Raw genomic sequence first — 14,718 nt, forward strand, 5'->3', positions numbered from 1 at the left:
TCCAATTTTGCCCACTATACTCCGACAAAGGTTCAATATGGCAAACATGGTCTTCCCCGACTACAATACAACCTAGTGGGGCACACAACTCAAGCAAACAAACTTGACATTGTGAAATGAGACGGTTTCCTCGTCTCATTCACGTTTTTTAAGCATAGGGAGCGGGAACGGGGACCAAAACGCAAACTAAAAGCACCCCTGTACTCCTAAACAGGTTTCTAACCTAATGCAATCATAAATTTCACTCAAAAATGGGTCAATCAAAAACGTATAATTCAATTTTTGAGGGTTTAGGGTTCCGCCCTAATTCAATCAGCAAAGAGACCAACAAATTCAAATGGATTCAAGAGGATTTACATACCTTGAGATGACATGTTAACAATGGCACGAACGCAAGGAAGAAAGAAGACCCAACAATGGCGATTTTTTATTGTTTTGTCGAAAATTTGGAGAAGACGAAGTGAGGATGGGGAGCAGCCTGATCTCGCGTCTTTTATACAAAAACAAGGAAGCTCCCTTCTATCGCCAAAGGGCTCGCGCCTCAATGGAGTGTCCCTTTGCTTTTTTAGCGAGATTTTGGGCTTTGGACCAATTTGCCACACAAACTATCAAATTTCAATGACGGCAATAAAAACCGTCATTTCAACAACAAAAAACAATAATAGTGGAATTCAAAACTCACTATTTTCTCAAACTTCAACGACAACAATAACAACTGTCCTTTCACAAAACAATAATAGTGAAATTCAAAATTCGCTATTTTTCCAAATGTCAACGACGGCGATAAAAACCGTCATCCCAAACACAATAATAGTGAAATTCAAAACTCACTATTCCTTCAAATTTCCACGGCGGCGTTAAAAGCCCCCATCTGTCAAAAACAAAACCAACAGCAGGATTCAAACCCGCTATCCCCACAAACATCCAATACAAACACCGAGATTCCCCAACAGGATATCAGAGGCTTCATCACGAAGCCCGCTAAGTCTAACAACTTCCCGAAATAAGCCCATCCGACGCGGCTATTTCCCCACGGTCGATCAATCGACCTTCAATATGGCTGGAGAGCCTTACAACGCACTGCGGCTGGCGAGCCTCTTTCATATACGCACCGCGGCTGGCGAGCCCCTTTCATATACGCACCGCGGCTAGCGAGCCCCTTTCATATACGCACCGCAGCTGGCGAACCTTTTTCCGCAAACAAGAAATAACCCAAGAACGTATCCCGAAGATGCCTCAGGTACGACTCCTTCTTATGGTTGGCGAGCCTTTGTACGTAGTCTAACGGACTTTAAATGACCCGCACGGATAGTCGACAGACTCTAAAGTGTTCCCGACGATAGGTCCTCGGCACGTACCCTCGAGTCACCTTGGCGTTGCCCTTCCCGATGGCAGGTCCTTTGCCCGAATCCTTTCGAGCCGCCTTGACGTAGCTTCGGTCTCCAGGTTGTAATCTTCGATTGACCTGGGGGCTCTACTTTGACTTTCGCCCTATCCAAGCCTCAGCCAAAGTGGGGGCTCTGTAAATACCCAGTATCTGCTGAGTCTCGAACAAACACCTAATGATTATCGGACTACAACATGCTTAGGAATCGCAGCGTTTGATCGACAGTTTGCGTACAACTATACGTCGGAAAACTTAAAATGATTTCGAAAATAAAACATTTCAAAAGTACCTGGAGTGTTTAATGCATGACGACGGGGTCGCAATGACACTAACTTGAGTCAAAACGGACACCGGACCAAAAACCGACTCAAAATTCAAATCCCGACTCCAACAACGAGTCAAACCGAGTCAAACACAAAAAACAAACCTTTCAAATGCTTCCATGTTAAGATTTCCCGGAATCCTAAATGGTCAAGTACAAATCAAGTTCTTCTAAATCCTAGGATAGAACAAATCATGATTTCATCGTGTGATAGTGACAAGACACCTCGAAGACGTGCGAGATGGCTCGCGCCTCTTTGAGCAGCCCATGCGGCCACGTCGCTCAAAACACACACAACCACCCATTTTTCTATAAATACCCCTCAAATGCCACCATTTGAGAGTTACGCGAGCGTCTGCCCCCTCTTTTCTCCCTTAAAATTCTAGACTCGACTTCTCAAGTTACCAACTGACACGTGTTTAAGACCTACTGATCGTAAACACAAGCCTTACACATTGTTTGGTACCGTCATCGTGTATTAAATCACTTGACCGACCATCTCGACCACTACACCATCACTAAACTAAAAAAACACTCTTTTACTTACTAAAACGGTTTTCAAACCGAGATTTCAGGCCAAACAAGTTGATACACTTTCGTCGGTTTCTCGTCTCAAGCCGAGCATGTAAGTATGAGGGTGTAAAAATCTTCTTTTATCAAGTTTTCATTTGTTTCATGACTATAACATGCTAAATCATGCATAACATGGTCCAAATATGGGTTGAATGAGCCAAAACAGGATTTTTGGTTGAGGAAAAGGCTACTTATGTAGCACATAGGCTCGCGCTTAAAGCACCCTGCTTAACCTAAATCCAACCGTGTTTGGTCTCTTCATCTCCTTCATTTTCATTTCATGTTTGTAATCGGTTTTTACCATTTCAAATATTTCAAATCATTTTTATGACAAGTTTTTAACCATAAAACATTTTTCACCCTTGGCTCCTAATACCATGACGGTTTAATCCGTGTTTCGGTGATAACATTTGGTTAATTACATTATAAAAGGTATTTTAAAGCCTTTTATTTCATTTCTTTACATTTTGAAGGGTATTTTAAAGCCTTTTTCATTTCATTACATTTTCGAAACAAATGTATTAGTCATCAACACAAAGTCATCCTTGGTTCCACATACCATGTCGGATTTTGACCCGAGTACGATGATGAACATTGACTAATTACAAACAAATGAACTTAAAACAATTAGTTCATAGTTATTTTCAAAACGATTCATGTCAAACTTGCAAAACCGAACCCGACATCGAATATCGTCAAAACGATGATGATTATTCAAGTCTCGTTCTTCAAATCGACACAAAAGCGGCCTAAACGGCCTTTTCAAACCAAGACGGGTTCAAACACCCATTTTTCAATACATTTTACAAACTTTTTCAATGGTCAGAAGATGTTTTCCATCGTCTAGTGACCCGCACCTAAACAGGCCATTTATTTTTCCATTTTCAAACCAAGGCAGACCCATTTGCATCGCCAACAAGCTCGCGCCTCTTGTGGCTGCCTGATGCAGGATCTGTTTCCCTTTTAGCATTCGTCCAGGATGGTCCCGACTTCAGTTAACCCGAATATAGGATGGATCAGAGGACGAATCTATTCGTTTTACCCTACATTTGCAAAACGTCTTACTAAGAGAAATGGATCACGTTATGCCCCATAAACCTAATTTGGTAATTGGATGTTTAATTTCCGTCTTGCATGCAAATCAACATTAAATCCAACTCGACATCAAATACTTGATACTTGGATTAAAACAACCGACATAGAAAGCTTACATGTTAGGTTCAAACTAATGGATGCGCATGCATGCATTTACCCGTTTTATCAACTTTTGCATTTAACCAACCAAGATCAATCAGTAGAGGCCGCTACCGCGGGCGGGATTGGGTGTCCGATTAAAGGGCTTCCCAATACGTACCTTCACCTCTTACTCAGAAACTTTGGATAGTGGACGACCTTATCCAGGGCGTACGAGAGTCCTTCTAGAGATAGAATGCTAAAGAGGGACGATTCCTTATCTTTAGTACCTATGTCAAACACCGCTTTTTGCCTTGGTTGACCTAGGTATAAAGTGGATTCGAACGGGTTCCAAGCATCCCACAAATGCTTGGTGGCAACTCCGAACATCTCTTGTATCGTTTCGAGACCCTTGCCAAGACGAAACCGACCGATCTAAAATTATCCGGTCGAAAGCATTTTTACGCTGCCGAGCGTGGCTTTCAAAAAAAGACCGTTGTCGTTGTCCACAGATCGGCTGGGCATACGCAGGTTCGCCATGTCCACAGGATCCTGCTGAGCATGTCCCTGATTTCCAAATATTGCCTGTCCCTGATGCTGTCATAGGCTGTGTGGGGGTCGTGGGCAGGCTATTGATTCTGGATGCCGCCCCCTGGTAAGATTGTCATGGGATTCTGATGCCTGGCGACTGGGGGGATTGTTGCCATTAAGGATCATGACTGCCAATCTTTTTCCTGTCTGCTAACAAATTCTACACCAGGTGTTTGATTAGTGATAGCAAAATTACTAGTTGGGGGTTACCCGCCCTTGATTCCACACTGCTTGTTGTTGGCCAGCCATCAAGTGTCGAGCATCCTAGCCCTCGTGGAATTATCCCTCTTTCTGGCGTTGTTTCTGATAGATCTAGCCTGGTTACCAGATCCGCGAGGAATGAGCGTGCTGGTTCCCTACTGCCTGATGCCTCGTCCTGATGGCTTGTTGTTGGAGCCAAGCCTCTGATTGCCATGGGTGTTTGGGTAACCCTTCATTGTTGCAAGGCGTCTATTTGTGCCTAGAGTGCGCGATTATCTTCTTCTGCCTGCTCTTTCGTCTTTCTATTTTCCTTCCTTATGCTATCAATCGTCCTTTGCAGATTATCCATCCCTCTGATTATAATTTGGGTTGGATTAGGTGAGGGAGTTTGGTGCCTGGCGTGGCTTACTAGGTGGGCTTCTTGTTCTTGCTAGACAGACCCTGTCTCTTTTTCTGTCCTCGTCTCGACTTCCACCGCCCTGGTTGCTTTTGGATGGCTTGTTTTGGGTGGGAGGTTGGCTTTTTGTGGAGGCTCTGATGCCGAGGCCTGCACTCCTACTACGGGCGGTGATCCTGTCGCCAAGTGTGGCGATTGACTCCCTTCGGATCTTGGTGCGGTGTTCTGCTTACTTCCTGACATGGCTTCACTATCGTTTGTAGTACGATTAACGATGACGACCACTATGTCCCACGGTGGGCGCCAAACTGTTTTGGTATTTTCTACTGGGTTAATTAATTAGGGTTAAAGCGGTCTAATATTGCTAATCGTATGTCGTCGTTTAAGAGATTATGTATGCATTTGTATGATGTTAACGTGAATAATAAAGTACGTAAATTAGAGGATTTGACACAAGAGATTTGGAGATGCGAAAAACCCAATTTGGGAAACGCCCGCGGAAAGGAGACGGTACCCTTCCAAGTATTCCACTAGAAAATTACGGATATTAGGTCACGAATACAATGAGGAAGACGATTAACATTGCTAGTATGGTTGGCGTTAGGGTTGTTGTTGGTCTCGTGAATGAATCTCCCTTTCTCCTTCTTTCATCTTATATAGGACTAAACCCTACTAGGGTTTAGCTTACCCTCCTCTCAAGATAGTCGTGCTCCTCGTAGTGGCCTTTGCTCCTGCTACCCGTGGACTGTTGCTTTGTGGACCGCAGCTTATGGTCCTTATCTTCCTCATTTTGAGCTCATATACCCATAGACCCACTTCTTTTTTATCTCCTTAGCCCAACTATCTTCCTTGGCCCAATATGCAGGATTTGGCCCAAACAAATCCTTGATTAAGATGAAGAATTGTCAGCTTCTTCAATACAAACTCAAGCAATCTTCAAGTACAAGAGTAGATCTAAGACAAATTATTGAATGATTAAGAAAAGATTAATCTAATTAACTAAGGTTTAGAGTAGCTAACTCTAGTCTAAAGCATTGTACCTCTAATTAGTTACAAGAGGGTATTTATAGTTAGTACAAGTTTAGGGTTAACTAAGGGCTTAAATGAAGTGTTGACCCATAAAAGAATCCATTGCTTTGCTAGATTCCAGTGCAGCTTGTGGGGATTGGTCCGAAATGTCCATCCCTGTCCTCCAGCTCATGCGACTCCCTGGCTGACTCGCTCGAGTCATTGGGTGACTCGCCAGCTCGAGTCAGCCTTGCTTTTTTTCTCATGGGCTTTGGCTGCCCTATAACTCGTGGGGATTCCTCATATGTCGTGGGGATCGGCTTGATGCTTGGTCTTTGGTTTTAGTCTCCGCTTGATGCTTGGTCGTTAAATATCTAGTCCATTTATTCATCTAAGGGTCTTTGGTTTTAGTCTCCGCTTGATGCTTGGTCGTTAAATGCCTCTTTTTTTGCTCTGAAATGCTCCATTTATGAAAGGTTAGCGCTCTTTTCTGACGAATGGCACAAAACCTTATAAAATAGAAAATAGGAAGCTAAAGATATATGAAACGACCCTAATTGTCACAAAAAGCATGCGAAACGAGGTTAGTTAGGGGATTAAGAGTGCGTAATATGAACCACTTTAACCACTCTAGTTGACACCCCACGGTCCCACTCGGCATCCAAAATCATGTCCAATCGTCTTCCCCCAGTCGGCAGGATCCACTCCAAAGTTATCGAACACACCTCTATCATCGCCGACTCCCTTCCACCAACTCGGTTGTCTGGACTCCCTACCCACATTCTGTAGATACGTGATCTCATGCATGTTCCGGATTGTTAAGTTATGGTTCAAGCGGTAGGTGAGTTCTGCTACCTGCATCCGGGGATCAAAAGAAGAAGGGTATTGGGGATACCCATGAGTAGCAGGAGGCACCTGAGTTCCTGTCTCGGTGTTGTGGGAGCCCGGTCACGGGTCTCCTTAGGCTCCTCCATTTCCGTAAGAAGGGGATCCAAAATGAGGGAAGTCTGAGGTAGAAGGTAGACATCTCACTATCAGGATCATAAGCATTGAAATGGTCAGTTTCGGGAAGGTGTTCACTATCTGACAATCTCATCCACATCCTACCCTTCACTCTCCACTCCCATCCTCCATTACCAACTTCCGAAGCCACTTCACATGCATCAGATATCCATCACTGTACATACCCAGTATCTGCACCTTCCAACAAACACCCGATGATGATCGAATTACAACGTGTTTTTGATATGCGTGCGTAGATTGGCTATACATGAGATGGTTTAATGTATTACTCGGATATGAAAATAATGTCAAAAATGATTTTCTAATCATTTGTATTAAAACAACACTACTTAGAGTTTAAACCGATTCCTGGCCCAAAATGGACACAGAGACCTACAACCCGAGTCAACCTGAGTCAACCCGAGTCTCAAACATTTAAAACAATGCCATAAATGGTTTTATCATACCATTTGCATTAAAATGACACTATTAGAGTCAAAACCAACACCGGGTCGAAAACCGACTCAAAACTCAAATCCCGACACAACACGAATCAAACCCGAGTCAAGCATGTATAACCTCCCTCAGGTAACACCTAAATACCATTCCACAACCATCTTACATGACATCATAGTGAACACCACAAATCAAACCAACCAAACATTAGATAGAGCAAATGCCACGTCCAAATTTGAAAAGGACAGGACACTACTTCTTTCCCCCACTGGAAAGATCGCGCCCCTTTGGGCTTCTCCTTGGCCAGCAAACAATTTCAACCGACTTGCCACCCTACATTTCTCTATAAATACCCCTCTTGTACCCCCATTTACAACCACGTGCGAGCGTCCGCCCCTTCACCTCTCCTTTAAACTTCTAGATCTCGACTTCTTAAGTCAACAAATCGACACGTGTTTTCGACCTACCGATAGAAAACACAAGCGTTACACACTTTGTTTGGTACCGTCGTCGTGCATTCGATCGACCCATTTTACCAACTCAACACATTTTTTTTTGGGAAAATGTAAGTTTCATTAGGAATCAAAAGTGTCCCATACAATACAAACTATTGGAGCCAAACTCCCAACATCAGTTTTCACACATCTAAGCCTTAAGATACTCTACCCACTCCAAGACTAGAGCATTCTTACTTCTTATATCACATTGACCTAGACGCATTTTCACATCACTTTTAACATTTGCTAAGACCACTGTAGGCCTGACAACATACTCATCAACTCGACACCTATTTCTACAGTGCCATACATGATACAACAATCCAGATAAAATCAATACAATCACGTTTTTCTTGCAAGCAGCTGCCTGTCTAAGTTCAATCCACCAGCTGATGCAGTTCTGTAGAGGTAGCAGAAACCTGCACCAGTCACTGACCAGATCCCTGCATTGTTTGCTAAAAGGAAAATTAAAAAATAAGTGATTCAGATTTTCCTCCTGCAGACCACACAAAAAACATGTATTACTCTGTATAACTCCCATTCTCAGCAATCTATCTTTGGTTAGGAGACATTTATTTGCTAACAGCCAACACAGAAACTGCTGTCTTGGAATCAACCACTCATTCAGCATCCAAGGATACCAGGAAACTTTTCCTGCAATAGGTTTAAGCCACTGATAGCCCGCTTTTATAGTGTAATGCTCCTCACTAGATAAATAAGATAAATAAGGTTTCAAAAGTTGTTTAACCTAGCAAATTTTTGGCCTTGCCCAACTACAACCAGAACCAAGACTATACTCCCACCAGGATGAAGTTTTAATGTACACAGCATGTACCCACCTCACCGATAAATGCTCTGCCTTGTTGGCAACCCACCAGGCATACTTACCCACCGTGGCCAAGTTCCAAACATGGAAGTCCCTCAATCCCAAGCCCCCTTGCTTCCTAGGTTTACAAATTTGGTCCCAAGAAACAAGAGCTGGGCTCTCCTTATGATCAGTACCATGCCACAAATACTTCCTACACACAGATTCAATCTTAGAAATCACAGTCTTTGGGAGAATGAAGATCCTAGCCCAATAGCAATGGAGAGTGCTTAAAACTGCTTTTATGAGCACCATCCTGCCAGCATAAGAGAGCTTCCTGGATCCCATCCCTCTAATTCTATCCACCACCTTATCAACCAAGCATTGACAGTCCTGAATAGAGAGCCTTTTTGGAGACATAGTGACCCCTAGATAAGTGAAGGGCATTGTCCCTCTTTTCATTCCAGTGATTATTTCTACTTCCTTGATAGTATACTCCTCCATTCCATTACAATACAGGCTAGATTTTCTCTTGTTCATTTCAAGCCCAGTGGCTTTAGAGAAAATATCAAAAGCTTTCATCATCAGGTCAATGGAACCTCTCTCTCCTTTACAAAACAAGATGAGATCATCAGCAAAACAAAGATGAGATAAATGAATCATGTTGCATAAAGGATGGAATCTGAACAACTGATGCTTCTGAACCACCATGAGAACTCTACTCAGATAATCAAGGCAAATGGTAAACAGCAAAGGGGAGAAGGGATCCCCTTGCCTAAGCCCCCTCTTGCCTTTGAAAAATAAAAAAATCTCCGCATTGAGAGAAATAGAATAAGAAGTAGTTGAGATGCACTCTTTCACAATGTTACAAATAAGTAAAGGGAAGCCCAGAGCATCAATCATGTCCCCAACAAAAGCCCACTCCACTGAGTCATAGGCTTTTTGAAGGTCAATCTTCATAAGAGCTCTTGGAGAACAACTCTTCCTCTTATACAACTTAATCAAATCCTGGCAGATTAGAATGTTTCCCACAATATCTCTACCTTTAATAAAAGCTCCTTGAGATTGACTAATAATATCAGGCAGCACTTTCCCAATTCTAGCACAAAGCACCTTTGAGACACACTTGTAAACTGTATTGCAACAGGAAATGGGCCTGAATTGCAATACAGATTCAGGCATAACAACTTTTGGAATTAAGGTGAGGATAGTATTATTACATTGCTTCAATACTTTCCCAGACCTGAACACATTTTGGACAGCATTAATAATATCTCCCCCAACTATCTCCCAATTGTCTTTAAAAAACTGGCTACTATAGCCATCTGGGCCAGGAGCCTTGTTCCCAGGAATGGAGAACATGGCCTCCTTAATTTCAGCTCCAGTGACAGGGGCAGTCAGCAAAGAACAATGATCACCAGTGAGACATTTACCATGTTGTACAATCTTCCTGTTTATAGGCCTAACTTCATGTGATGTACCTAATAAAGATATATAATACTCCTCAAAAGCAGATTGAATCTTCTCAGGACTACTACACATCTGGCCATTCATATCTTTAACTTGAAACACCCTGTTCTTAGACCTCCTACTCTTTATATTGGCATGGAAAAAGGCAGTATTATGATCACCCATTTGCATCCAGTCTCCTTTTGCTTTCTGTCTCAAGAACTGGTCTCTAGCCTTTTGCAGCTCCTCCAGTTCCTTTGCATAAATTTTCTCAGTCTGATTCAATTCCACATTAAGGGGATCCTTGCTAAGACAATCTTGACACTAAGCCAAAGCAATCTCAGCTATATGAGTAAGATTTTCAATATCCTCAAACTGCTCTCTATTAAGTTTCCTGAAAGCACCCTTTAACACCTTCAATTTCCTGACCACCCTATACATAGGAGAGCCAAACACATGCTGGTTCCACCCATTGCTCACAATCTCCTTATAGTCAGCTGCAGAAGCCCACATATTAAAATATTTAAAAGAGTGTCCATTTCTCTGCCTCTCCATTTCAAGCCTAATGATGGCAGGACAATGGTCAAAGACACCTTCAGGCAAGAAATGAGTGTAACTATCAGGAAATTCAGCAAGCCACTCATCATTGATGAGAACTCTATCCAACCTACTACAAACTTTAGACCCAACCTCATGTTTGTGTGTCCAGGTGTAAAAAGCACCCTTAGCACCCAAATCATACAACTGACAATCCTGAGTGACCTGAAGAAGAGGTCTCATCTCAGCATTTGTGACAGGAGCCCCTCCAATTCGTTCATTAGAGGCCATAATAGCATTAAAATCACCTCCCGCCATCCATGGTCTAGTAATTCTACCATAGTAAGTACGAAGGCTATCCCATAAAGGCTCCCTTTCAGCAAGCTTATTCAAACCATATATTACAGTAAACCAGAACCTATTCCTTCTAGCTTTATCAAGGACTTCTGAGTGAATACACTGAACTTGAATGTCAAGCACAGTAACATCATACAGACTAGGATCCCATAACAACCATATTCTGCCCCCATGATGAAGGCTAGAATTAGTACAGATTGACCAACTATCACATAATAAATTCCTTACATTATTCCCATTATTTGCTTTTATTTTTGTTTCAAACAAACCACATAAACCTACATTATTCCTTCCTAACAAACGTTTTATTTCTGTTTGCTTGTTAGGTTTATTCATTCCTCTTACATTCCATAGTCCAATACTACCCATATTGAGCAGTATCCTTACTAGTCTCCCCTTTGTCCACAGTTATATTCTCCATGATTCCCAACCTTGTTTTCTGAATAGATTGGGTTAAGGACTCCATGAAAGAGAGACCACCAGTGGTGAATGTTCTCTTTTCACCATTGCCATGCCTTATCAATCTTGTAAGCAATCGTCTGGGCATAGTACTCTCCACCACCGGAGTGTTAGGAACAATCACAGGAGTTTTGATTGTCACAACATTCACAGGCGTGGTAGGGACTACTGACTGCCTTGGTTTCACAACTGCCACTTTTGGAGGAGGTTGAACTTTCTGGTCAGGCTTGTTAACCACCTTCCTAGGTTTCCAGACCTTTTTTGTCACAGGCTTTGAACCATCATTTCTACAATTTGCAGCCAAATGACCCAATCCCTTACATTTGGAGCATGACAGAGGTAACCAATCATACTGCACTCTTGCTCTCTGGTTTTTTCCATTCTCATCCATAAAAGTGATCTGATCAGGAAATTGTTGGCCAATTTCAACCTCTATCATGATCCTGGCAAACCCTAAAAAATTCTTATGCAGTGTATTCTCATCACATCGAATGAATTTACCCACTGCACTGCTCAATTTTTTCAGGCTTGTCAGACCCCAAAATTTCACATCCAAATCATACAATTTCGTCCAAATAGGGATACGTTTCACATCATGCTTAACTAACTCCGTATCAGGCTTCCACTCATTAACAATAACAGGCTTATTATCAAAGAGTAGATGACCATTGTTTAAGACAACTTGTTGCTGTTCTTTCGTTTTAAAACGGACTAAAAAGATCCCATTCGGCATAAATGAGATCTTATCAATCCCCTGAGCCTGCCACACCCTCTTGACAAAACCAGTAAGCACAGAGCTTGGAGGGTTTGCTCCTAGAACGTAATAAAAAACAGAAGAGGACCAGAATTTTAGCTCACCATCCACATCTTCACGCGTGAGCTGAATTGTAGGCGTGGTAACCAACGATTCCGACCTAGTCTGCTCAGGTTCCTCATGGTCAGATTCCTCCTCTTCCAGGATTGATTCCAAGTTACCCTCAAACACCTGCGAAGAGAATTCCAGCTGACGATGATGAGAATTTCCTTTATTCTTTGCTTGAACACTAGATTGTCCAATATTTTGATTATTTTTGTTGTTTTTCTGCTTAGAAACGACGCTAATCTGAGGATTTTTGGTTGTTTTTCTGGTACGAGCCATTGCTTGCAGTAAAAGAAAACACTCAGAATTAGAGAGGAGTTTATCTCTCTAGATTCTCTCTCATCCTCTACCACCTCAACACATTAATCAACATGTTTTTCAACAACATATTATCAATACACTTTCAAAGCAAAATCCTTTTCTAAAGCACTCTTTTAAACTTATTTTGATACCCAATAGTCGCATAACGAGAAAACCGTCTCAAAAGTCGTCTACTTCGCAAACATCAATGATGGAGGGCAAGTCCATTCCCCACAAAAACATCCCATCACAAAGTACTAACCTCTCACCGCTGGGTACGTCCTTGCCTACACCTTTACCATCCTCCAGTAAAGGACGGGAAAATACGAATAGATCCAAGCCTGCCAATTTCCAAACACAAAGCATAAACCAAAGACAAAAGCCATTCACCCAAAGCGAAAGCAAAAGGCCAAAGTCAAAGCCGAAGGCGATTCAACCAAAGGCCAAAGCAAAAAGCCATTCACCCAAAGCCACAGTCAAAATACAATCCACCCAAAGCCAAAAACAAAACGCAAAAACCAAAGCCAAAATGCAATTCACCCAAAGCAAAAGCCAAAGCCAACAGCTACTCACCCAAAGCCGGAGCCAAAGCTAAAGCCCAAGCAAAAATCAAATGAAAACAAGACTGAAACCCTTTTCAAAAGGCCGAAGCTCAATGAAAGCATCAGAGGCAAAATTCAGGACCAATGAGTCCAAAACACTAGAACATCAGAACATGATGCCAAAGAACTCAAATAAGAGCTCAAGATTAGTCAACTAACACCACCCCCAACTTTCCTGTACACCAAACCCTAGACTAATATGTCCAAGACACCAAGACACCAAAACACCAAAACCTCATGTCAGAGAGCTCAAATAAGAGCTCAAGAATGGTCAACTAACAACACAACCAAGACAAATGAGTCAAAAACACCAATATCCAAGACCAATGAGTCCAAAACACCAAAACGCCAAGCTCTCTTCCCGCTGAATACAGGACCAATAAGTCCAAAACACAAAAACACCAAACACCAAAACCTCATGTCAGAGAGCTCAAATAAGAGCTCAAGACTGGTCAACTAACAACGTACCCAACCTTTCTTCACCCCTAAGTCCTTCTAGAGACTGTTACAGGGAGACCTATCTAGGATTCTGAGGATCCCCCTCAAGCTCGCAATATCACACCTTAAACTTTAAGGTCAAGACATGGAAATATAATCCCGCATTATTTACTAACCATTTCGTGCTCAGGCCATATCAAGCCTGAGACCCCATTCCGCACCACATCAAAAGCCGTAACCCATCAGCCTAAACACCACAAATACAAACTCCGGATTTTTATATGTCAAACAAACCTCTTATTACCAAGTTTCATATTCCAAAACATCCAAGCCATTTTTACCCAGACCCAGATACGGAGTCATCGAATACTTTTCTACCCAGAACGGAACATACCCAGATAATTTTTAGGGTCCATTTTTTAGTGTGCTCACATGACAAGGAACATTTTCACAAATTATTGTGGGTTAATATCTGTATAATACCCTTTAAATTTAGGACTATAACGTAAATTTAAACATTTGATTATTGTCATAAAACATAAATACAATAGAAACGATAAGGAACAAGAAATAACCTCGGGTCCTTTGATGCACGGCGTAAAGAACAGAAATCAAACGAGATTCCCTCCTAATTGTTGCACCCAAGACCTTGTCCGAGATATGCCCTCGTGCTAGATGGTGTTCTCCGATTGCCTTGCAATATAGGGAGAACTGAATGTGAGGTTTTTCGAGATGTGAGATCTCAGTTTCAGAGAGAAAATTAATCTCCAAAACCCTAATGTATTTTTGCAAAATGACAAATTAGGTTACAAAGAGGAGAGACTCCCTCTTTGTATGGTTCGGCCGTGAGCTTCTTTTGGGGAGAGTGGGCTTTCCACTTTCTCTTATTTTTTTAACTCGTGGTACGATCCGAATTGCTAAATGTATATAACACGGTCTGATTATAAACTGTTATCGGTTATCGGAAATTTAGGCATCAGCTAATAATACGGGTTAGCTGAATTATTAATACGTGTCCGACAAAAACAGTATTGTATAATTATATTCAATATACATTTAATTAAATATAAATCGTTTATATTTAATTTTACGAATTAACTGGTTAATTCGCCTTAGCCCATGATATTTAATCCGTATTAAATATAATATCTCAACATCACATTTTGACTAATTACTAGTCAAATAACTCGGACTAACTGGTTAGTCAATTTTGGCATCTACATGACAGTATTTTCATACCGTCACATCTCTCGAACGTATCCTATAGGTGTGACTTTTAGGGACCAGTTGATCACCGCCATCTGT

The 14,718-nt window shown here is 41.9% G+C and overlaps 1 protein-coding gene across 1 annotated transcript; it reads right to left on the reverse strand.

The window, feature by feature from the left end:
- Positions 1–10,185: 10,185 nt before the first annotated feature.
- LOC141601602 (uncharacterized) lies at positions 10,186–11,091 on the reverse strand. The gene has a single exon (XM_074421896.1). It carries the CDS (start codon positions 11,089–11,091, stop codon positions 10,186–10,188), a length of 906 nt encoding a protein of 301 aa, XP_074277997.1.
- Between the last annotated feature and the right edge of the window lie 3,627 nt (positions 11,092–14,718).

Source organism: Silene latifolia, chromosome 9 (genome assembly GCF_048544455.1).
Source record: "Silene latifolia isolate original U9 population chromosome 9, ASM4854445v1, whole genome shotgun sequence".
In the NCBI taxonomy this organism is placed as follows: Eukaryota; Viridiplantae; Streptophyta; class Magnoliopsida; order Caryophyllales; family Caryophyllaceae; genus Silene; species Silene latifolia.

Excerpts from the sequence above, each read along its gene's own strand:
- LOC141601602 (XM_074421896.1), bottom strand. The coding sequence starts at position 11,091 with ATGAATAAACCTAACAAGCAAACAGAAATAAAACGTTTGTTAGGAAGG.